Source organism: Meleagris gallopavo, chromosome 4 (assembly GCF_905368555.1).
Source record: "Meleagris gallopavo chromosome 4, MGAL_WU_HG_1.1, whole genome shotgun sequence".
NCBI classification, from domain to species: Eukaryota; Metazoa; Chordata; class Aves; order Galliformes; family Phasianidae; genus Meleagris; species Meleagris gallopavo.
In genome coordinates this window covers 13,186,923-13,212,798 of record NC_139407.1, presented here as the reverse complement: position 1 = coordinate 13,212,798, position 25,876 = coordinate 13,186,923, and the positions used below count along the sequence as shown (strand labels likewise).

At 38.1% G+C, this 25,876-nt stretch overlaps 1 protein-coding gene across 7 annotated transcripts in view; it reads left to right on the top strand.

Moving 5' to 3' along the window:
* Nucleotides 1–25,876, top strand: part of SH3D19 (SH3 domain containing 19) — a 75,814-nt gene that overhangs the window by 16,525 nt on the left and 33,413 nt on the right. For 4 of the 7 annotated variants that reach the window (XM_085222199.1, XM_085222198.1, XM_085222204.1 and 1 more), the window contains exons 2-3: nt 1,619–1,658; nt 20,406–20,446. In XM_085222199.1, the coding sequence (XP_085078325.1) occupies nt 1,619–1,658; nt 20,406–20,446 (81 nt within the window). Of the gene's footprint in view, nt 1–1,179; nt 1,283–1,618; nt 1,659–20,405; nt 20,447–25,876 lie in introns of those variants that run through there. The other 3 variants (XM_085222205.1, XM_085222200.1, XM_085222201.1) reach the window with 2 other exon arrangements.

The window sequence follows — 25,876 nt, the reverse complement described above, 5'->3', positions numbered from 1 at the left end:
AATAGCAGGGAACACTCCTAACCAACACCAGATGGCAAGCACATTTCAGTGGGAAGTGCTGACTGCTTGTTGTTTTTTTTTATTATTATTTTTTTGCATACTCACAGATAAGGAAGTTACATGAACAAATGACAAAGATGGAAGGAGCTTTTCTGTATGTCTTTGAACTGCTGCTGTAATTCTGGTTTGAGCTATTGCATGCTGTTTCTAGCTAAGAGAGTAGCATGTGGTGTGATGAAATGGAGAGCGCTGTGAGTCAGAAACACAATAAATTATGTACTGTATGGCTATGACAGCTCAATAGGAGCACTTGTGGGTGGAAAAAGCATTAGATATTTCTCAGAGCAGTACTGACATGTTTTTTTTTTTTTTCCTTTTTAATCAAAACTTAATGACATGGGCACATAAAACTTTGGGGAAGAAAACATTCTTTCTGTATGTGATGTAAAGCTATACAAACAAGTATGCTAATAAAAGAAAAAAATAGTTCAATGCAGAGCTTTGTGGATCAAAATGTAGCCTGTATGATGTTTTTTTTTTTTTTCTAGGAAGGCTCTTAGGTATAAAAAAGCATTTCAATAAACTGTTTACTAATGGAGAAAGTAGCTTGCTTTTGAGTAGCCATAAAATCAGAAGCAAAGTCAACATGGTCAGAATAGATACATATAGGTGTTAGAATATCTTTCCAATTGCACAGTAGATATCTTTTTTTTTTTTTTTTTTTTTTTTTACAAATGATTAAACAAACATTTCTCTAATTTGAGATTGTGTTATAGCAGGACACAAATCTCATTTTCTTTTTTGAGGACGCCAAAATTTTGTGGTAAAAGTTATTTTGGACTTTCTAAGCATATATCTGATAGTGCACGAATGGTAGGTATTTGTAATGCTTGTTATCTTACCCTTGGAAGTATTTTATATTTTCTTGGTGTATTAGAACTTTCAGAAATCAAGCAAAACAAAGAAAGGTATCCAGGACTGATAAGTTCTTTGGCAGAAGATGTTTATGTGAGTTTGCATGATTGTAATGTGTAGATTTTTATTGCTAGTCCATCTCATTAATGTAAACAAGCTACTCAACATACTCACTGAATAAGCAAAACCCTTTATGAAAGCTCAGAAATATTCAGTATGTAGAACTTCCAGAAGTTAAAGAGTTAATGACGAGCTGCACTGCATTCAGTGTATTTGCAGATGTTGCTGCAACCAGCTGCTGATTTTTCTCCCATCCTGTTAGGGAATTCTGCCAGCTGTGATTCATGGAATGATTTTTTTGCGCTGAGTAATCTGTGGTTTTTCTTTTTCCTTTTCCCTCTCCCTTACTTTTACTGAACTAAAATCCTATTCATTTTAGCTAAAGGGAGGGAAGGCATCTAAAGCACTAATGTAAAACATTAAGTACGCTCTGTTTTGGATAGAGGAATTTTAACAAACGTTAAATTTGCAGTGATTTTACTTTCCTTCCAACTGAATGGTCCAGTGTAGAAAAAGTTTTATGACAGAAACAGCTTTTGTTTTTTGCTACTCATATGGTGTGACAGATCTTGTAAGACTTTTGTGCTTGTACTGCTAAAGAACATCCATGTTTTGTGCTGATACTATGCCTCCTTTCTCACAGATCGTTCTGAAAGAAATAAACCAGACTGCCGCTCTTCAGGGTAAGAACCATATTCCTGTGTTTACTCTTTGCTTCTTTTACTTCTTTTCTTTACTGTGTTTTTTTTTTCTTCCTTTTATGGGATGAATTAGGAAATTAGCCAGAATAATAAGAAAGGCTTTCTTCTCCGTTTTGGGAAGAGTAAAAAAACAAACAAAAAAACTCTACATAACTTTGTGTTAAGGGTAATTATCTATTTTTCCTTATGGACAAGATTTTTGAAGGAATGATCAGGGTTCCCTATGCTGTGATTGCATGTGCTTGAAGTTCAAAATACTTGTTTATTGTTATTTATGACAAGAAGCACTCATCAATTTTGCTTCTGTATTCTTTGAAGTATTGGCTTTTGTAGCAGGGAGACTAATTCTTGGTTCAGTCAAGGATGGCTATGCTTTATTCTGTTAACTCTGATATCTGATCATCTCTAAGTGTTCAAAATTGGGAAAAGCAAAAAAAAAAAAAAAAAGTTGAAACAAACACAAGCAAACATTTCATTTTTATCTGAATTTCCATTAGAAATTGCCAAACTTGCAAAGCTTTTGATTTGCAAGGCCACACTTTCCCTTAATTTTTCTGAATATTCTCAAAAATTTTTCTTTATTTTCCTCTCATTAAAAAAAAAAAAAAAAAGAAAAAAAAAAAGTCCCTTTTCCTTTTGCCTTATTTCCAAACTTGTTCATCAATTCACTCCACTAAGGATTAAGATCTCCTTCATATCCTGTTGTGGATAGTGGGATGAAGTAAAGTGATGGAACAGACTAACTAGCAGTGGTTCCTGCGCTCCTTCATGACATACCTTTCCTTAGGACACCTCTGGTGCCCAGCTTTCAGACATGACGTAACCTTTTATTTTAGTCTAATTATTTTTATGTTTTTGACAGTACACTGGGATAGCTTTTATAGCTAGAAGAACGGAGGAAATTGTAACCTCTTATAGCACAGCTGATATCTACTGTATGATGTGATGGGAGGGAGGATGTTTGCCCCTTCCCTCCCAGCAGTACTGTTGCTATTCCCAGCTGTGTGTTGTTGAATTTGCAATGGGAAGATTACTTGAAACACAAGTCACTGTTTCCTTTTACAATTGAAAAAGCTTAGTTTTTTCCTTACAATGATGCATTGTATTCTGTATGTTCGAACCTTTTTTAGATTATGTAATATAACCATAAATTGAACCCAAATTATTATTAAAAAGAAAATCAATAATCAGATGTTTAATTTAAGGTTGAAACACTGTTTCCCCCTCATCTGACTGGTCCTTACCTCCAGTATCTTTTTTTTTCCTTGCAGTGTATTTTAGAAGTTCTAATTTTTTTATTCCTTTTTTTTTTTTTTTCCCCGTGGAATTAGAATTATAGATGTGAACCACCTTGACATGGAAATTCTTCCCTAAGTTTCTTTGTTACGGATTCCAAATTCTCCCATGGAAAACTAATGAAATTAAGAGTATAGTGTAAGTTGCTCATAGCGTTGAGAAAATTGAGGTTTTCATAGTCTTAGATTTGTCATTAGAGCACTTGGCTTGTAATTATTTCTATGTATCTTTTGTCACCTTCTCAGTCTCACTGGCCATCGTGTTGTGTTAGTTCTGCTTTTGAGGGTGAGCTGTGAGAAAGACAAATCATTGTTCAAAGGAAAGTGTGGTTTGGTGCATGTCTGCTGGCTGCTCTTAGGCCAGAGCAGAAGTGGCCTGCCTCACTTAAATGATCTAACCTTCTAATTGATATTGCTGCGCTCTGTGGTTCATCTTGTACTACAGTGGCAGTGTTCTCATCTTGTGTGATGGATTGCTGGATGAGATTCTTAGCCCTGTCTGACCATATCATCTCTGAGAAGAGAGCTGCAGACACAAGGTGACCAGCATCTCTGGCTGTAAAAACTGAGGGAAAACTAAATACTGAAGCATCTGAAACTTTAATTACACTACAGTGCATCACTTCTCATGTAACAGAGGCTGCATTTCAGAACTGCCTGAGTTACACTGGGGACTACTTATGCCATTTTATGATGAGTGTCTGTAGCCATGACCTTTTATTCTCTGGAGGCAGTTCGTGACAAAGGAAAGGTGAAATAAAATGGCTCAAAGACTGCTTTGCTTCGCTTTTTGTGTGTGTGTGTGTGTGTGTGTGTGTATGTGTCAAGCTACGTGTTGCAGGATGCGTCTTCAAAGTGCAATGTAACGTCCCTCTCATGATTTAAAGCTGAGCAAAATTATCTTGTAGGTCATTTACTTGGGATACAAAGTCTAATAAGAATTTCTGAACTAGAATTAGTGTAAAATTAGTGTTTAAAAAAAAAAAATTTGAGGTGGACTTAGTGATACTAGTCGACTGTATGAAGATATATGCAGTGAACCTTAAGAAAGGCAGATATTTTAAGATGCAATAGATGGTGTAAATCTTACTGAGAGAGACAGAGAAGTAGTAATTTATTTCATACAAAGCCCTGGTGAGATCTTGCATCATCAATGTGGAACACTGGGACAAAAAGAAACAACAACAAAATAAAAAGCACTAACATCACTGTATCATAATTCTTTCTTCAGCCCTGAAAGGTCGTTTTAATCCACAAAATGATCATCTTTGTAAAAAGATCATATGAGAGTATTTCTTGTGGTTGTGAGGAGCTAAAGTGGGATCTGGCATGAGGCTGGTAAATTTGGGGTTTGGATAAACAAAGATCATAGTTGGTGTTTAAAAGAAGGGAAACATGCCTTAGATATTGCTTAGAAAAGATGTCTTCATGATACTCTTTTACATTTTTTGGTGATTAGCAGCAGTCATGCTGTATAGGAGAGACTGGGCCATGTGTGAAGGATCTGTTGTCAGAAAATGGCCTCGTGTTCCACTCTACATTGATTTTTACTTATTTTTCTTACATATTGGCACATTAATAAGACCAAAATGAATGTTCCATTAATCCAGATAATACCTATTGCTATGTTAAATCTTATCTGGAGACATTTAATTTTGTGGCCTAATATTAACCATCCTTCAATTATTAAACTTCTGTCAGTATTAAAAATGTGACTATTCTGAAATAACAGTCTGTAATTATTATTTCTTGATTTTACAGTCAGGTCATGCACTGTTGTAGCACAGGTCAATTAAGTCAAAAGTAGTAAGCTCTATAGTCTTAAGTCTCTGAATGTTTTCACGCTGCAAACTACATAGTAATAATAGAATAGAAGATTTCAGGCATCCGTGTGTTTCTAGTTAATTCTTGAACGTGAATAAATCTCAGAAGGAACTGGATTAACAACACTGTACTGTTTTTTTTCTGTTGGAATAAGGACTACAGATCACAAAATCCTGAAATGGTCTTGTGATATAACTCATGGTAGTTGCCTTCAGCTTGGAGATGAGAGGATGAAGTGAACAGAAGAATGCAGCAGTTTGTTGGCAGATCTACTAGTGTATCCATCACTCATAGTGAAGAGATTTAGATTATTTTTTTTTTCTTTTTAAAGCTAGGAGTCTACTGTGAAAATTTGCCATCAAAATGGGAAAGAATGGTATGGACTCTAGAGAAGGGTCTGTGGTGATGGAACAAGAGGAAATAGTTTCGAGCTCAAATAGGGTTGATTTAGGTTAGATATAAGGAAAAATATCTTTTACAGTGGGGGTAGTGAGGCACTGGAACAGGTTACCTAGGAATGTAGTGGATGCCCCATTCATGGAGACTTTCAATGCCAGGCTGGATCAGGCTCTGGGCAACCTGATTTAGGTGTGGTGTCCCTGTGCATTGCAGGGGAGTTGGATGAGATGACCTTCAGAGGTCCCTGCTAATTCTAAGGGTTCTATGATTGTACAAAATTGTTTGTTTTTTCCTAAAAAAGATTGTAGGTTTTATTGGCATGTGATGTACCTGCTGATTGTTTGTAGTTCACTTAAGTTCTTTTACTGCTGAATCCCTTCATTTGGTTGAATAAATTTGATCTTCCCCCTCTCTCCCCATCTTAAGTATATCAAGCCAACAATACAATCAACTTTTGTTCCTTTATAAAGGAGCGCTACTTGAAGTAGCTGATCAAAGGGGCTACAATTTCTTTTGGTGAGCTTCTGGTAAACCAAGCTGTCGTTTTTATGCATGGTATTTTATATCTTACTTCGCTTTTAGGTTTTTGTGTAGAATTCCATTAGTGAAAGCTTCTCTGCATTTCTCTTCTTTACCTCTGCTAGGTAATGTTGATCTTAGGAAATTGTGCTTAATAAGATACAGTCTCAGCACTCTTGTAATATTTAAGAATGTGTTTTCCCAGATCATCTGTGAAGTCTCACCTGAAAGACACCTTTTAATTAGGATCTCATGCCTTTAACAGAGTGTGAGTTGAGTCTTAAGACCACACAATGTAGTCAAATTCTATTCAGTGTCCACTGAGATGGATATATTTATACAAACTGATAAGCCTTAGAGGTTTTGAGAAAACCAAAAACCCTCTGGTTGCATATGTTGTAATCAAACCATTCCAACAATCTGCAGTCAGTCATTTAATAATTCAAGTTTTGCTTATCTGAAGAGGGATGTGAGAGTCTTTTCTTGTACTCTACAAATCTTGGGTTTCTAGTTTGAAGCCTTTGAGAAATTAAACATCTGTGTTTAATGAATTGCTTTGTCATTAGGAATAATTTCATTACTAATTTTGTAGGTGATTGAACAGATTTTGCTTATTTTAGGTAAATTTAATTTCAAGCTACTGTATTGGAATATACTCTCAGCTTAGGTAACGCTCCTGGTTTTTGTTGTGTCTTAGTTAAAGGGGTATTGTACAGAGACTTCTGTTGCTACTGCTGCTTCTGTGCTTAAAAATCAAGGAATTGTGGAGATGTCAGTTGGAAGGGACTTCTGGAGGTCACATAGTTCCGCTCTTGCTCATAGTGGGAAGATGCTAAGTGTAGATCTAGTGATGTCTTTCTAGCCAAGTCCTGAAAACCTTCTAGGAGCGAATTTGGGCCTGGTGGTCCAGCTGATTTTTCACTCCACTTACAGCCTGCTTGTCTCATGCATATTAACTGGGTTTTGAAATGATAATTCTGTGGGAGTCAGTATCAAATGAACCAGTCTAAATCAGGTTCTTTAATTCAAATGTTGGGCAACTTAATATCTGGACTTATTCCCATAAGTGTCCTGATATCTAAAAAGTACCGCTTGTATAATCCCCTGGCAATGATTGCATTACACAGTGCAGCTATTAAGCTAGGGGAATAGTTTAGACTCTTGTCTAAAGTATAAGAGTGTTAGAGGTTGCAAGGCAGATATGGAGTTGGAGACTTCAAACCTTGCTGACAATCCATCCGAAAGGGAAGGGAAGGGAAGGATGTGTCATGTGTGTGTGACAAAGTGAGGGTGAAAGCCTTCAGTACGGTACAGAGTTGTGTTTAGAAGAACGAGCAAACATTAGAGTTGACTCTTGTTTTAATGTTGCATTCTACTATGTATAGGTAGCTTTTCAATTTTTTAAGGCTAAAATGTAGCAGTTGACTGTTTAGTCTAAACTATTTCTAGGGTGTGGAGAGAAGGAAGTTCCTACTTGCGTACACTCCCAATAAGTCAGAGATAGATGTAATAAGTACTTCTGCAGAAATCTCATCTCCTTTCCAAACCCTGAGGGTGCAGTTTCACAATTGCCTTGAGCCGAGCTAAGCCTGTGCTGCTTTAAAAGTCGGTCTTGTTTCCAACTTTGGGCAGTTATCAGTGCTCATATGGTTAGTTGGAGCAGAAGGCTGATCTCCAAGGAGAAAAAGAGCTGCTTCTCAATTTTACAGATGAAGTGGATTCAGCAGAGGGAGGCAGAGTGATTTCTTGACAGTTGCACAATATGTCAAAGGCAGAGCTGGAAGCAGGGGCTTGATATCGTGACTTTTGTTTGTTGGCATATGAAAAGTAGGATCATGTGATTCAGTTGTTTTTTCCCTTTTGAGTCCTGAATTTTGTGTTAAGTCACTTGGAGCATGGTGTAATCAAACTGGTTAAATGTGGTTTTCAACTTGTGTAACTTGAGTCTGGAATCTGCTTATATATCTATCTTTTGTTTATCATGCTTTTTTTTCTGCTGAGCAGCACATGTTGTGTGTGTCAGAGATGTGCCTCCCCGGAGACAAATAAGCTGGAGCAGTTTTGTGCAGTGCATTTCTTTGATAGCTTCCTTTCCTCAGTAAATCATTATGTTTAGTTTGCTCTTTGCAGTGTTAATTTTCCTTCCTCAGTTTTTATTTACCTCTGAGTGAGAAATAAAAAATCATAGGTAGAGTAATTAATGGCAGATGGGTTCAACTAAGTTGTTAGCAATTAATGATCCTGTGGGTGTCTAGAACCTATGGCCACAGATGTTTGTTTTAAAGTCACTATTTTTTCGCTGTTACGTTGGGGATTTTTGGCAATTAATCTCACAGATAGCAGTGAAGAGTTACTGTGAGTGGAGCATCCTGGCCAGAGGTCCAGACTCGTTACTCCTAAACAGAGAAGAGCGATTTGTTTTAATAAAATACATTCTGTTCTTTGTTTCAGTGAAGGGAATTTTGAAGGACTTTGATGCCCTGAACAATCCCTTCTGTTGTCTGGGCTACTCTCCAGTGCTGATGCTACTTCATAATGGAAAATAATGCTGAGAATTAGGTGGCTGTTGAAGAAAGAAAACGATTCACTCTTTCTTACTGAAAGAATTTCAGTGCTCCTTTGGGAGTCCTGTATACACAAGCAAGCTTTGCTGTCTCATTACCTACTTAAGGAGATTGCATTAGAAGGTACCAAGAACCATCCAGACACAAGGTTGCACTCCTTATGAATTAGGATGATTGCCCAGAGTGTGAACAAGCATGGTAGACATCAGTTTTAGAAAAGTGGTTTCTGGAAGCGCACAATTGTACATTGTTATTCAGTGATGGTTCTTTACTTTGAAAGATCGTTTTGACACTATTTCACTTAAATATTTTATTCCCTATACACCAGCAATAACTCTCTTTGAAATATCCAGATGGTTTTGTCTTTTAAACCTGCAGAAAACAAACAAGCTCTGGAGTGGATGAAAGCTGTGGGATAAACTGGAATTCACTGTTTATAAGTAATCTGTGATGGGCCAAATTAATCAGGCGTGGTTTTAATGCTCCTTTATTATTATTTTTTTGTTCCAAAGACATTGTGATGACAAATAGCATATGATATTCATCTGATTGATGGGCAAAGGGACTGGAAGAGAATTCTTTCTAAAATTATTTGTATTAGTCTCAAACAGTAATTCTTCTAAAAGGAGGAGGAACTGCGAAGGGAAGTCTATGGGATACATCTCAGGGCTGAAGCGGGAGACTTAGCTCCTTGTAAACATTCATCTCAGAAGAAGTAGTGCTCGGGAGCTTCCTGAAAGAAACTTGTGCTGGAGCTGATACATGAACTTTGATTTATTTCCCTAAAGATTTGTGTAGGTTTCTGGTTGGACTCAGGTCAGTATCTACATTTTTCTTCACCTCTGGAATTTGAGTGGGAGAGTTTGGTTTGCAGTTATATTGTGCTGGTTTCCATGGCCTCTTTCTCTAATGTGCACAAGAAGGAAGAGGTTGTTATTTTTTTATTTTTTAAATTTATTTTCAAGTACTGCTTCCTTACTTTATTTTATTTTACTTCTTTGTTGTCTGCAGATCATTTCAGTGTGGGTAATTGGTTACTTAAAGTAGCATCTGGTCTTTTCAGGTTGAATGTTAAACTAAATGATTGATCAAGTATTCTTTAAAAGCATGTTACAGTTGCATACTGACTGTATCACAGGGGAGAAATATTCTCAGTGGGGCCTGTCATTTTGATAGCTTCTTCTATCTTACTGTATTTGATGCGTGCTGTGCAGATTGCGCAGCTGTGTGTTAGTCTGCAGTCCTATCTTTTGTCAGACATTACATTTCTGGTTTTGATACAGAATTTCTCTTTTCAGAGGTATTTTGCTCACAACAATTGTTACAATTGATTGTAGTCCCTGTTTACATATGGGATTTGCCCCACCTTTGGTCAACTGCGATAAAACTCACTGAACCTAGTACTAGCCCTTATTGTATATGGAGATGAGCTGCTTTTGCATGTATTTCCAACTGCCTGGGCTTTAGGAAGTGAACTAAGGTTCAGCAGTGCAAAAAGCCACGCTGCTTGTTCCATTGGAGACTACAACCCATGTGGTGACAGGTAGGTCCTTACTACAGAGGACTGAAATTAGACCACACAATCCTAAAGGTGGAAACTATTTGTACAAGTAAAATGTATGAGTATGTGTAGTTGCATTTTAACCATTGCAGTATTGTTAAAATAGGTTTGTCAGCCATCCTGAATATAAACAATGTTCCCAGTCTCGTAAGGCTTGAGACAGAAGTTGATTTCTAGTTCAAGAGAGAATTCAAATGTGATCATAATACTTCAACCAGAAATAACGATTACTGTTGAATCTCTCTTCTGATCCACAGTGTAATACCTAGTTCCAGCAAAAAAAAGTACATGAATGATCTCAATTATTTAAAAACAGTGTTTTGCTTGGAATAAATGCTTTGTAGGAAGAAGTAACTTGGTTTTTTTTCTGTTACAGTTCTTTTATCCCATGTAACCTGAAATTCTACTTCCCAATCCCCTCACACACTGACATCTAGTATTAATACAGTACTAAGTAGTAAACCAATTCTGATAACAGCTTGTGATTGGACCAGTTGAGGAAACTTGCCTCCTGTCCCAGGAATACATCTCCTTTTTAGCAACTGTTGCAATGACAATTGTGGTGTTTTATTGGCTTCCTTCTAGGTCTGCTAATAGCATATAACGCTGCTAATAGATGTAGGCTGAGCATTTTGGAAGGAAGAGCAGTGTTGTGGGACAGGGGCAGTAGTGACAGCTACAGAAGGGGCTTTCCTGCCACACCGTATTGCTATATGGGACACAAAATTGTGTGGTGCTGCCCAACCTGTCTTCTTTCTTCTGAGGCTTGACAAGGAAATATGTTCTGTTAAATAAATATTTTACCATACAAATGGGCCTCAATGCTTTCTGTTAATAATAGCATCTTTTTTTTTCTGTCTAGGACAAGTCTGCAGTGATGCCGGAGTTCTTTGTATTTCCTTAAATTACTGTTCCCACGCTTTTTTTTTTTTTGTTGTTAGATTATATCTCAGTATTTGAGTAGCCAAAATTTGCTCCTTAGTGTGATAACTGCCTTGTAGCAGGTGCTAAACAGGCATTCACATCTGTGATACAGCTGTAACTGAATGATGATACAAAACAAAAAGTCATTAATGTACTTGGAGCAGCTTAAATAAAAATTGACATGACTATTTTCACATTGCAAACCAAGGTCTTTCAAATGTCTTCAAAAAACATAAACAACCCCAGATTCTTTTAATTAGAGGAGATGAACTAGTTGAAACAAATGGCATATATCAGATATGCTGTTAGCATCCACAGTGTTCTGTGGCAGGAAGTGCTAGAGCTTGACTTTGTTGCATGCAAAAAATGTCTCTTGAACTTGGTGCCTTCTATTTTTGTAGCAGTACATGCACCTTGCTTTTTCTGTCATGTGGTATAAGAGGCTGAGCTCTCATTCCCTACAGAACCAGAAAGTATCTTGTGTTCTAAGGGACCCCAAGGATCACTGAGTCCAACTCTTAGAACTTTGGTGCTTTTTGAGAAGATTAAAATGGAATTGTTCTGGATTTACCTAGCTTGTGTTAGATGGTTAGGCAGTCTTAAGGAAAAGGTCATCAATACTTCTGGCGGCCCAGAGATGTGTTACAAAGGGAGAGGGAGAGATGGTTGTTGGCTGACATGTGAAAAAGTACAGGAACAATTCTCTGCCTTTTGAGTTAAGGGCATTGCTGAGAGCAGAGGTTAGAGATATTACGTGCTGTGTTAACCTGCATGCAGGGTTTTTAAGTTGCTCCGGAGAATTAAAAACAAAAAAATTATAAGCCTGTCTTTGTAAAGATTTGAGATCAAGGATCAGAGATTGAGTGGTTGTTAGGAGATGAGGGTAATCCCAGTGGTAGATGTGTTGTCTGTCAATTGAGTTGAATAAGCTCAATCTGATACTTTGCGGATCTTCAATTTTCTCTGCTTAGTAGTGATGGCATGCGGTGCATTGATCGAAGTGCATGTGAAAGAGCTGTGTGTTCTGGGGATTCTTAAAGGCTGGGGCACTGTTATCTGTGGCTGTGAAATGCTCTAGCAAGGTGTTTATTACTGCTGCTGCTCCAGAAAGGTCCAGTTTGATCTGTTCTACGTGGTGTTTGCCTGTGAAGCTAAATTTAGTTGAGTGGGAAAAGGTGATGATAGTGATTATTACTTTCAAGCTACAGCTATCCATTAGAGACTGCACTATTGACTAGTTTGCCGTGTTATTTGAGGTCCATGATAATATAAGACAACTCGGGCATGTGACTGAGGGTGGAGGAATTTCCTCTTGTCTCACAGCATGTTTGCATGGAAACCTGCTCCAAGGTGAGTTCTGTTTCACTGGGGAAGTGCCCTTATTGTTAAAGGCACCCCTCTCTGTTGCTGAGGTACATATTTTGGATGATCCTACAGTAACTTCAGTGCCGTTGCCCACTCGTGTTTTTGCAGTGTGATTGGGGTAGATGTAGGTGTGATTTTAAGCTTTGATGGTTGATGCATCTGTTTCTCCCTTGGGAAAGGATTTGAGAATCTAAAAACTTGGTTCTTTTTCCCTAACTTGTGCTAGCAAAGATGAGCTTTACAAATACACTATATGTTACTCACATCCTTGTATGCTTAGAACTACAAGCCTGCTATTACTTGAAAAATGCTGTGTAGCATGTATCTTTGGGGAATGCCTGACCATAATCTCAGAGCTGCTGAATCCTTGTAAATGAATAAAAAGCGCTGTAGCTTAAGATCATGTTGAAACTTAGAGAAAGGCATTGTACACCTACAAGCGTATGAGTGTATGGTTTATTATTACATGGTGCAAATTTCTGAGCAATCAATTTTTTCATTTTGTAACCAAAGCCATGACAGTATTTGTAGTATAGAAGAAAATGAGCATTTCAGTGCTTTTGGAGGCAGGCAGGAGAAAAGCATACAGGTGTTGATGCTGGTTGCCTGACTGAGCTGCGTGCAGTGCACTTTCTGGAAAGACAGGTCTGGTGGAGGGTGGGGTTGTGAGATTTTTAAATTTTAATTTCTGTGCACTGCACATTCTGTCAAGGCCAATGTTACAAGTTCATGGAGCTTATGTATTGTAGGGTGTAACTGGGTGAGGCAGCAGTTCACTGGAACAAGATGTGATTATGCATATACGTGAACATTGTTTTATGTTTGTGATGCTTTAACATGGGAGTGTTGGAAATGAGTGATTCTATGTATTTTTAGATGATTTTGAAAAATGATTAATTTTATTTACTTAATAACTGGCCAATTTGAGGCAATCACAACTCTGTATACTGATGATCTTGTAAAATTCTTACTCAGCTCTTTTTGGCTACTGGTTCGCATTTACAGTGTGTTAGTGTTTATGCTATATTTTTTTGTTAGTCTGTTTTGGTCTTGAGTTAACAGACCTCAGTATCTTTCATGCATGTGTATTGACATAATTATTTTATAGACGCTATATCTTTCCACAACAATTATCTTTGTTCTCAATATATGCCTACAATTAAAACAGAGAGGAAATTGCTTTTGTTTCCTTACTCAATTAAAGCTTAAGCTCAAGCAAATTTCATGCTGCAAATTTTGTTTAGATAGTCTAAAAAAAAAAAAAAAAGGGGGAGGGGAATTAGGCTAAAGGAGTGTGACAGCCCTGTGTGTCAAAGGGCTTGGCGTTTTCTGACATACTTAGAAATTCTCATGAGTGCTCAATTCTTTTTTGGAACTGAGGTCATGCTGGCATTCTGCTTCTCATAATCCCGTTCCTGTGGCTGCAGTTGAACTTTACATTTCACATGCTTCTCAGATATCTGGCTTTTATGTTACAGAATTGGAACTATGTGCTACTAATTTCTCGCTAGGCAGAATACAGATACTATATTAACTGCTGAGTGTAGAAATGGTACTGTCCCTTGGAAGCAAGACTTAATTTTCAATCTCAAAGAGGCCAGAATATTCCCCTGGGATTTCTTCCTTGGAAGATGCATGATAATTGAAGCAAACAGACCTATATTTTGCCAACTGTTTTTGAACAGGAAAGAGATCTAGCCAAAATAAGCAACACTTAGGCCTTGCTCCCTTGGTTTTTTTTGCAACTCTAGAGCCTTTGCAGTCCATATGCTTGCAAATATCTGGACGTTTGTCTTTGGATCCCTCACCTGTAGCTCATTCCCCTTCCGAGCACCACTGCTGAGCTTCCATTCTTTCAATCAGTGTCTTTTCATTCCTATCACTCGCCTCAGAAGCTGTGTTCTGTTTCTATTCCTAGGCTTGCCAGCCTTACTGGTTTCTGAAGGCCAGCAAAAGTGACTGCTTTGGGTTATTCTTCATTGCTGCCCCATACTTTTTAATTTATTCATCTGGTTTGTTTTAAAAATGCTGAAGATACTACTTTGTTGTAAAGCAAATTGTTCCCCATTTTTGTTAGTGATCATTATAAGTGCTTCTAGTCACATGGTGACATTTAAATATAATTTTTCTCCCCTTTATAAAACTTGAAGTTTGAAAATCACCTTCCTACTATAATTATATGCTCAATGAAGTGCACAGACTATTGAAGAAAATCTGGTATCTGTACTTTATAATAGCTAAAGACCTGTAAAGACACCTTCAGTCTTGTGGATACAGATCAACAGGTGTTCTCTGTGCCTTTGTCCTGCTTATCCTTCTTGATCAAAACAGGTTTTATTGATCCATGTTAATGGATCCATGTCCATATCAAAGGTTCTGGATCTCACTAAGCCAGCAGGTTGTATTTTTATATAGAGAGAGGTATGAGGCAAACAGGATTACCTGCTGCGGCTGCTGAAGAGTTCGATTTACTGACTGAAATACTAGTGCAAAGAATTGAATCCAAGAGCTGTTCTTGAGAAGCAAGCTTCATTTTGCATTGTTTAATTGTAGAAGTAGGGCATTGTCATTTGTCTCACTTCATTTAGAAATGCAGAAACTACGTAAGTTTTGTGGCAGAAAATTTACTTCTGAAAAAGCTGCAATTAACAGCTTAGCTATATCTGATAGAGGCATTCTTCCTTTTAGTTTTTCCACCCTATCTCTTTAGCCTAAATACAACGCTGGTTGGGCCCAAATATTTGTCGCTATCACTAGGATAATTCAATTATGTTGCATTTAATTTACTGTACTGTATGACAGTGGCACTTTATGTTTAAATTTATAGCTGTTTTCAACTGCTAACAATATTTACTGCCAAGGATAAATTGTCATTAAAACATTTACAATATAACTTGCAAATTTCCATCAAGAAATATTTGCATGTATGTCAGTGACTAAAATGTGTTGATAGATAGCATAAAGGAGAATCTTCATTCTCCTGGGTCAGACTTCAATAAGCAGGACCCTCTATTCTTGTGATAGGCATTTTATTGGGTAGTGAGGTCTGTAAACAGGCTGAAGATGGATGAAGACTGAGAATAATGTGATTCATGCTCTGAGGATTTGTCTTTCTGTGATGGGCATGTTCATACAGTCATCCTCAAGGCAAGATGCGATGCAGCCCAGGTTGTTGTCAGAAAGAAAACAAAGTGAGAAGAGGAATTCTGCCGAGCATGTCCTTAGCCGTAGATCAGGAAAGTATTAATTTGGGATAAACATGAATCAGGTGATTCAGATTCATAAAAACAAAATGTGTGCTTTGGCTTCAAGATAAAAGCTGGACATGGGAAAGTGTCAAAACTGTTGCAACCTGGAAACTGGAGTTTGTTGCGAAGCTTGGTGGGTGAAATGTTAGCATTTGCTGCCATGATCTGCTTTGACATCCTGCCAGTGTTCGACCACAAAATTGAAGGTTCAGTTGCTGAAATACCATCCGCAAGTGTGACAGTGGTGAGCACATAAATATGTAGTAAGTAGTTGAAGAAACAGCTAGAGAACATTTCTGAAAGGATTTCCCTATGCTGATCAATGTGAGCTGTTCTAATTAGCTGAGCAGCTGGATTTTAGCTGCTTCTTAGCTATCTTTGCTTGTCCAGACAGTGGGAAGTCACAGTTGCTGCATTCGTTTAGTGATGCAGACATAGACATCTGCAGCATAGTGATGAGGATTGAATTGTCACTGGACTTAATTACTGCTTCAGGATTGCTTGCTTTTGGGGCCAGACCCTGGAGAGAGGTGAAGTTGTACCAGGGTGATTCTTATTTCTAAGATAACCATGTCTGCAGTATCTAGCATTTGATTTCTTAGGTGACTGGATCTTTATCAGCCTTAGTACTCACAGGGCCGTGACAATACCCCATTACTTAGCACAGAAGGTATTGATGTGTATGCATGTTAAGGTGCCTGGCTGCTGCCAGATGCTTTTTGTTGTTGCTGGTCTGATCTCCCAGTGAGCTGATCTGAGTAACCAGCATGAGCAAGAAACTGTAAAAAAGGAGTGCATCTTCTCCTAGGAGGGGTGAGAAGAATGCTGACCTGAGGCAGGATTAGCAGTGGATGCTTTGCTGTCAGATTAGCTGCACATATGGCATTAGTCAAGGGCTAAAGATTTGTTTTGGTGAGCAAAGGCCAATCTGCTTCCCACAAGGAGAGATCCTGACCTCCCCAATTGCCCTTGGCACTAGTCCTCTTGCATCACCTTGGTGCTCTTGGGAGCTCTGCAGCCAGCTGGAGATGCTGGCTGGGCTGACTGGGGCAGACACGGTGCTCGGTGCTCGTTAAGAGCGCAATCACAAGGCTGGTCAGGCAGACTTGTGGCTATGTCAGCACCAACGTGAAAGGGCTGAAGGAGATGGTGGGCATGGGGAAGGGAGCACTGTTGGCTGCATGTTTTCTATCTTAAACCAAGGGTGAAGCTACGTCTTGGGTAGTACATTGGCTATTGCAAAGGTAACATGATTTATAAAGTAATAGAGAGGAATATATGATGCCTTTTATCATAATACTGTTTTACCTTGCAATTATTTCAATGACAGCTATTGAAAAGTTCTTTGCTAACATTACAGGAAGTTGCAAGGTATTAAAAATAGCAACATTTGAACTTTGTAAAGGGGCATGTAAAGAGTCAGTAACCATCAGAACTGAAAATATGCTAAGTAAGTGCTCCTTACACAGGTGTGTGAACCGGAGGACAGATATTTTGAGAAAAGCCTTGTATAATGTGATGTAAATTACAGTTTTTGAGACTTGGTAGCAGATGCTTCAGTATATATATATTTTAACAAGTGGCTGACCTTTTTTATTTTTTTTCCTCACCAGCCTTTTTTTGTGTGTCTAGAATGATTTATGCCCAGCATCAATCTGTCTGCCTACATCCAGGAGCAGAGCTGCCTTGCAATCAGCTGGGGTGGAAATGGGCCCCATGGGTCACTTTCCATATTACTACTGGCTTGAGATACCCGACTATCTTCAGCTAGCAAGTACTGCAGCTTGACAGATGCCTTCTGAACCAACGGAGGTAGTTTGCATAGATGCACAGGGATGGCAAGTTCACTGTTTTGAGGAACTGGCTTGGGAAGCTCAACAGAGCTGCTGCCTTAGTTGGGAATTGAAGGAACTTTGTGCATTAAGTTGACTGTCAGCGAGGTCTAGGAAAAATCCATAGATGTTGGAAGAAGTGTTGTGGCTGTCTCCTCTTGCCTGGTTAATTAGTGTGCAGGATGTATGAGAGTTTGCATCTCTACTTGCTCGATATTATTTATGTCTGGGGTGGTATCTAAATTAACGTTCATCAGTCTCAAATGCTGTGCAAGTGCCCAAATCTTGCTATCCATTCATTTTTCTGCCAGTCCTTTGAGTTTGGAGTTCTGCCTATGCATGCTGTGGGGACACTGCGGGTGCTGCTGCCCCTGTTGGGCTGGCTGTCGTCATACTATCCTCCCCATTCTTCTGACTTAACTGTCTGGAGACTCGTGATGGAACCAGGATCAGGGATTGCATGCAGACTGAACTCATCTCTGCTTTGTTTTTCCTTGATGTGGGTATTTGTGGCGTTCCTGTGTGTGCTCTGGTTCACTGTTCTCTGTTACAGTCAGTAGGAAAAGGAGGGGAAAGAGGCAGGATCTCCATTAAGTGGAATCACTGCTAGAGCTCCTACACATCAAATAGGAGAATTGAATTTAATTTTTTTTTTACCAATTATTTGGATCCCTTGAGAGAAAATGTGGTGATTACCTGTGGAGCAGAGGAGAATGTTAGCAATCTTATCACTCCTCATTCTGCAGGATGGGACAGGAGACTATAGAAATTGTTGGCTCTGGAATAGGGCAGGGTTACCTCAGCACCAAGTGTGGGTATGATCACAGTCTGCCCTAAGAACAGGATCTTTCTTAAATTACTGGGGCTTAGTACATAGTGAAGTTATGAAATTTTCAGTCCCTTTATAGGATTTCATGGCAAATAATAATCTAAATTCTTTCCCATTTCTTTGTTTTTAGAAGGCTTAAATAATTTTAAGTTAGATGTGAATCAAACTCTCCTGAGCGTAGGAAACAGTGCTTTTCCAAAGGAGAGGAAGGATTTTGATGATCACCTCTTCATAAAAAGAGGAAAAGAAAAATTATCTGATAATAGCTTGCTTTGTCTGTGAGTTAATAAATTTTCTAACAGAATCATGTTATTCTGGGTTCTAAATTACATGGAGAGTTGCGTACTTGAACTGCTTGGCTGATGATATATTCATATTTCAGCTTCACTGGGTTGGTTTAATGAAAGATTTTGCTTCTTTGTCCTTTGCACTGTGATTGTGAGTTCTTTTCTATACTTTTTTGGTTAGCATGATGCTAAGAAAATGTGGACTTGTGCGTATATGATGACTCCTATTGTTTTGAGCCACGAGTGCCTGCTCTCATCTAAATGTGCTCCTCAGATTCTGAGGCAAATTGAAACAATTCAAGGTGCTCTTGCCAACTGAAGAAAGGACTTAACCTGCTCCATTTGGGTCTTACTGATACTTAGGTATTCATACATTATAAATTATCTAATTTCCAGCTTAAACCTTACAGAAATGTTGAATTCTGAGTATATAAAGTATTTGTTCTTCCAAAAGTTTTAAGATTCATGGTAGCAGACTTGAGTCTCCTTACTGCCCGATATTAAATATAATAAAAATAAAGCCCTAAATATTTTCCAAGCAATGAAGGCAGAAGAATAATGGGCATCAAAAATAAAGAGTTGAGTTAGAAGGAAGGAAAAAAGTGATTGAGTTACATCAGGGAAGAACATACTACTAAAATGTTTGTTGAAGATGAGCTGTATCATGATGGAGCATTTTGAAAGAAAATAAGATCCCTTTACTGCTGAGAACGTATGGTGGAATATGATTGATGGAAATGTTTTCCAACGCTGTATTGATAGGGGCTAAGCTACTTTTGAGCTGTTTTTGAAAGCAGGCAGATCGACCTTGCTTTTATCCTAGGTGAGCCAAACTATTTCAGAAGACAGTTTGGTCAGAGCAACATGCATTACTAGTCTTTGGAAGGAAAACATTTTTCATACTTGTTCTTTGCACGCGCCTCTTTCTTCTCTAGATCCCCTATTCCCCATCCCACTGGTATAGCTGCAGTCATCAGTAGTTGCAGTGGAAGTGCGTGCGGAGCCAAAGCAAACACTGACGGTCTGAGTGTGGCATGCTTGCTCTGAGTGTGGAGAGAGCACTGCAAAGTGCTCCTGCCTTCTCTATAACTTTACTGCTGTTGTGGCCACTCATGAAGGCTGTAGGGGTGGTTCTGGAAAAGGCTTGATTAGTATATCTTTCTATTGTAATTAATTCATGTCTTACACTGAATCTGATAGAGTCGATTTGCAGCCTTTAGAAAGTGCCGAATATTCTATTGATGGCATCTCACCAAGTTTTCTTAATCCATTGTGTTGCAAGAAAGAGCCTTTTTCTGAAATAGTTTTGTTTCTGCTTTTTTTAAAATCTCCTCTGTAGCTTTTTACATGTGGCATGTTAATTAATATCACGTTTGTCAATTTAGCAGCACTTTTTGGAATAATAATCTCACGTAATTTATGCAAAGTTACTAAAGGCTGTTAGATCTTTTCAGTAAGAGCTTTAGGAGTCATAAGAAGCCTTGGTCTTGCCAAGAAAGCAGATGAGCTGGCAAAAGAAAACATTTTTCTGTCCTTGTGTGTCAACAACTTTTTGGTCATGTTGTATTCCTGTCTAACCCCACCCACCAAGTTATTACTGAAAAATGCAACCTCATCTGAAAGTGGAGATCAGAAATTAAGTAACTGTTCAAAACGTTTAGCAGAGGGGTGATAGGTGTTTGCTTGGCTGGGTAAGTTTTATTTATTTACGGGGATGTTAAGTTATTAAATGCTAATAATCTGAGAATATACACACCCACATGGGCTCTTTTCCAGGTGTCACAGTCAAATGAGTCAGAATATGAACTTCAGTACAGAATCAAGAGAAATGTCTTTTCAAAAATGGCTTACTATCTCTGAAGAGTCTTTAAGCTAAGCTGTAGCCTGGTTAGCATTGGAATGTGTAGAGTATGGTTGTTTTTCTGCATGGGGGTTTGAATGTGTTTCTTTAAGGTAGCTGGAGCAAAATGAATTTGGCAAGCCTGTATGGGGTATAGGAATCCTCTGCTCAATGCTGCTTAGTTGTTTTGACTTTGAGACTGTAACCACTGAGTAATCATTGATTTTTTTTTCTTTATTAAGCCAAGGACCCTTGTCATCCATAAGAGCAGCAATCAAGAGATGTAAGTCTGTTTTTCTTTCTTCTTGACAGTTAATGCATTATGAAATTGCTTTGTGGTCATTTTTAGTAACTGGATTAAATTTGTAAAAAAAAAAAAAAAAAGTTGAACTGTCAAAGTTAGCTTGGGTAAGAAAGTTGCTAACAGCCTTTGGGGGTGGGGAGAGTGGACTGTAATTACTTCTTTCTTTCCCGTTGTATTAGTCCCTCTTTTTGTTTTGCTGATGATCTGTTCCTTTTAGCCAGTTACTAACGTTTTCTTATTTGAGCATTAGAGCATTTGTGCACGGATGTGATCCATCTCTGAAGAACTTGGGTTATGTGTGCTCAATTCTTAGGCATGTGACAAACTAGACGCTTGTTTCATTTCAGGAGAAATTTGCAGCACCTGTTTGTTTGCTATATTCAAGACAGGATTAGATGCATGCATGTTATTTCTGAAAGCAAAAAATAGTTTCTAAATCTTGAATGAAAGGGTAATTCCTTTTTCCCTATTTTTTAACCTGTCTTTCCCTGCTCCTGATATTTCCAGACAGAGAATTTCTTCAGTTGCGTTCTCTTAAGTATTTTATACTGTTTCTTTTTTCCACTTTTCATTTGTATTTCATTTCTGTTCATGATTTCAATTTCACAGTGAAGAAACAATGGGGAAAAATACATCAGTGTATGTGCTACTGATCTGTTTCTTCTGCATCTATTAGTTGAGGGCTCATTAGAATGGATTGGATTGGAGGCAGTGAAAGGAGATCATGAATGCTTCATTTAGGGCAAGTCTCAGTGATGCTGTAGTTAAAATGCAGTGCTTTATCTGTGCTATTGCTGCCATAAATAGGAAACTGAAAAACAGAGCACCAGATCACAGAAGGCCTTTTGTCACTGAAGCAGGAATTGATAGGGTCTTTATAAGCTCCAGATCTTTTCTAGCTGATAAATGGTCTGAAAGACCATTAAGCAGTTGGAAAGTATGGTTTTGAAAATGCAGTAGCAAGTGATGCCTCATTTTGAGGCACAATCAATTAAAAAAATACATCTAGTCAAGAGGCTGTGAATCCATATATGTTACAGCATTACATTTAATGATACTAATATGTGAATAACCATAAAATCTAAATAACACATGATTTGGCCACGTGATAGAAAAAAATCTCCATGCACATATCAAGGCATTGTACAGGAAACCTTGGATTTATACATGCCAATAACTGTACTATGGATGGATCTAAATGAAAAATAGGACTTGTGTAATTCCTAACCCTGCTTGCCATTGATGTGGGAAGGTTGAAATATTGTCTGGAAAAAGAGTTCTCTCTAACAGCATTGGAAATCTGTTTTTATTCCTTAATTACAGCTTCTGTGGTCTGCTCATCTCTCATTTTCAAGAACCACAGTGGGTATCTGCAGGGTATGAGTCTTCCAACTTGTGTACAGTACTTAAGCTCACTTACCTAGTCTTACTTCCCATCTCGTAAGTCTCTTCCCATCTTGTGGCCAAAGGCGAGGACTTAATTTCCTTTTTGGCTGACTACTATGTTGAGTGGAAAGATGGTGTCAGTTGGTTTCAACTGTTTGATAGATCGAGCAATCGTTTGAAGAAATCATGCGTGTAATTGTGAGATGTGCTCAGGAGTCACTTTTTCACCTGAACTCTTCAGAATTTGCCTCTGATTTTTAATGACGATCTCAGCCAAGAGCATACCACTAATGACACCTCCCGCTGAAATTAGGGGGACTATTTCCTCGGACATTTGAGACAGGAACATGCCAAAGAAAGTAAAAAGAAGCTAAGTGCTGCTATGGTGAGACAAAGGGCAATGATGTTTTTGCATACTATTCTACTCTTCCAGAACAGGCTGGCAGAAACAAGCCTGCTGCCATAAAATATTGGAAAAACCTATAAGCTTGTTCCATTCTCATTCTGTCCTAGGCAAATATGTGGCTGATTGAAGGGTGCGTACCAGCTTGTACACACTTTGAAGCTATGTCTTCCCATCTGGCAGTTTTGCAGTCATTTTTGGCTGTGTATTTTGTTTGTTTTTCATTTCTGTTTTGTTGTGCTTCGGGGCTTCCTGGGTTCTTTTGGCTCCTACTTTTTCCCAACAAGATCAATTCCGTGACCTCATTCTCTCCCCATCTGCACAAACATTTGGGCTGGCATAGTGTAGAGAATGGTGCAAAGGCAGGAACACAGCCCAAGGGCAGGTGTGGAAAGGACTGAAGTGTCTTCATTAATTTCTACTATCAAATTTGAGTGAAACTGCAGTCGTGCTGTACAGGTGTAGTTATAAGGGTTTTTGTTGAGTCACAGTGCCAGCCTCTCTGGTGCCCAGCAGTTTGCTCAGCTGTGAGAAGGTATTTGACCTGGTGGTTTTGCCCAGGTCAGACAGTGAAGTTGTACAAAGAGCAAGAAACAGAGACTGCTGTTGGGGGTGGCACACTTGTACCCTTCTGCTGCCTGCGGTCTGAGCCCAAAGTGTGAGCAGCATTAGGGAGATGAAATGAACGAAAACTGTACAGAAGGTGCTTGGGTTTTTTTCATATTTGATGTTCTGAACTCTCTGTGGGGTCCTATTAGTGCTAATGTTGTGTCAAGAGGAGGGACCAAAGTTAGTCTTTGGGAATTTGGGCAACCCTTTCTCTTTTAGCTGCATTCAAGAATCAATTCAGCCTGGTTCTGATGTTGAACAACTTGACGTTTTCTGAGGTGCCTGGAAACAGAAATAGAAGAAAAGGAGCAAGACCTCCCCCTTGTGTCAAGAAACGTACTTCAGTTGTTATTTCAGAGATGTATGAAGATTTTTCATTAGTTTGAAACTCACTTTTTATGAATAGTGTAATCAGATCTTCGATTAAATTAGACTTTTCTGGTTTTAGAGAGAAGAACCTGCTCATTTTAGCTCTCTCTGAAGAAAGCATTTCTGTAGCCATGTAACACCCTCAGTACTGCAAAAACCACAGATGCGTCCTCTTACCTGGAATCAGCCTGTCAGCTCTTCTGCTGTATTAGATAGTAGTTAAAGGAAGAAACCTTTGCTCACAATTATGGCTCTCTCTGAGATACGGTGATGAATAACCTTTGTCCTCTCTAGGCAGCTATTCAGTGAGAAGGATAACTTCTCAGTCTAATAGTCTAAATATTTCCCATTATCCATGGTAGAAAATTCTAGCCTGGTGTTGGGAAAGCATTGAAAGAAACTGTATTTTTAAATAGTAACACGCTTGTTGTAGAAAGTAATGTTATTACTTTAAAATTACTTTTAAACCCATTGATAATAGTAATTTGAAATAACTGAAATAGTTAATAGGAAGGATCATGTTTACTCATAGCCGCTGGAAGGAACGATTGATAAAAGTCATCAGAAAGATTTCAAGTTTAATTTTTCCCAAGGTTTGGGTTATTTGAGGTTATGGTTCTAATCTTCAACAGAAGATGAAACTTGCCTTTAAAACAGTCTGCAATGGCAAAACTGTTCAGTATTTCATATAGTTTACTAATGGAAATGCACAGATATTATTATTGTAGCGTTTCTATTGTGGAAGCACTCAGCACTCACAGCAGGAGGGAATCTGAGCAGGTCCCTGAATGAACCTTAGATTGCCTAAAGTTGCCTGGAAGACTGTAAATTCTAGCTCAGGTCTCTTCAAAAGACTCAAAAATGCATGTCAAGCTGCTGTTGTCACCAGCTCATCTGTATCATTGCAATCTATGAGTTTGTGGTGTAAAGGTTGTTAGAAAGTGTATTTTTACAGGCATCTTGAGCTCAAAGCTTAAATTGCCTTCTGTCCCATTATCTGTATGTGTTTCAAATATAAATGAAATAACAAATTAGCTTGAAAAATATAACCTAGAGTAGAAATTGTAGTGGAAAAACCCATTAAAAAATAACTATGCAGCAAAAACAGGATCCTTTACCACTCACTGCACATTCCAAAAATAATTGGCTAAAGCTACTAAATACTGCATATAAGAAATATGTACCAAGAATGAATCTGTAAGTCACTCATCTCGTTTTCTGTTTAGAGAATTACTGTTAATTCTTTACTTGGTAACAGATTAAACATATTTGGACGCCTCATTGACATTAAGAGAAATACATACTTGTATTTCTAGCGATTTCTGGGTTGGTTTGATGTTCTTTCTCTCAAGACCAGTAGAATTATAAGAAGGAAATGTGGAAGGAAAGGTTTGCAAACTGGATTTTCTTTTCCTACCCTTCTTTAACCACTTAAGTTAGCTTTTATTTAGAAACTACTGCGTATGTGCTGTGGACATATCGACACTTATCACCCAGATCATTTCTTAATGTGAGAGTGGAGGGATTTGTGTAAAATCAGCTCCGAAATAGGTTTTTATTGACTCTCCTGATGAATAAAATGTTTTTTTTCTTTAAGTTTAAAGATGTTATAATTTGAATTCGGGAGAAAAATGGATAGCGTGCTTTTTCAAGGCAATTCACAAAGGGTGTGAAAAGACCACATGGCCAGAAAAATGGTTGTTTTTAAATCAAGTATGTGCTATGCTTTAAAAATTCATTGTTTATTTGATATTTGGAGCTTGATGGATTATCTAATTCTCTATGCCTCAATATAGTTTTGTAGCTTCTGATTAGGAAAGAAAAGAACTATTTTAGGTTTTACTTATTTGCTGTAATAACTTCAATAAATACAAGTACATTTAGAGTTTCATGGGAGAACATAATATGTACTATTTATCTAAAAATGAAAAAAGAATGGAGGAAATTGGCAGGTTTATTGGCTTAGCTTTGCATCCCTCAGTAATTAGTTTTAATTTCTAATTACCATTGCAATTTGGATGTACCCGAAGCAGTTGTATTGAATACATTTACCAAATTAACACTTATATTCTCATTGGAAAAGTAAACTTGGAAGAGGTTGGTTTGATGGTTTCAGGGTTTTTTTGGTTTTTGTTACGATGTTTGTTTCCTTGAATGTGTGAATAATGTGATTGCTGTGTTAAGATCTGTGAAGAAGTGTGTTGTTTATGTAGGGGATTTTTATTTGTCTTAGCCACACCATTTTTACAGAACTGGGTTAGAAGATGGGCTGTTGCTCCTGAAACTTTGAGGTGTGCTTCTTGCCTGGGTCAGTATGCCTGACCATACCTCGTTGTTAGGTGGGGCTGTGAATTGCGGGATCCCAGCTTCTTGGCATCTGGATCAACTCCTCAACATAACCCATTCTTTTTGGAAAGAAAAAAGCACAGACACAAACCATGATTTTAAGCTAAATAAAGCATTCAAAGAGATTGTATTTCCCCTCCCCTTGTTGCACTTCGTTGAGCAATACAGTGTACTTTTCAATACCCAGTTATGTTCCTCATGGTTAACTATGGCAGAGAGACTTCTGAGCACTCATTGTTAAAATCAGCATGGAAGTAGAGATCCAATCTGCTTTTATTTTATTTTATTTTTTAAAG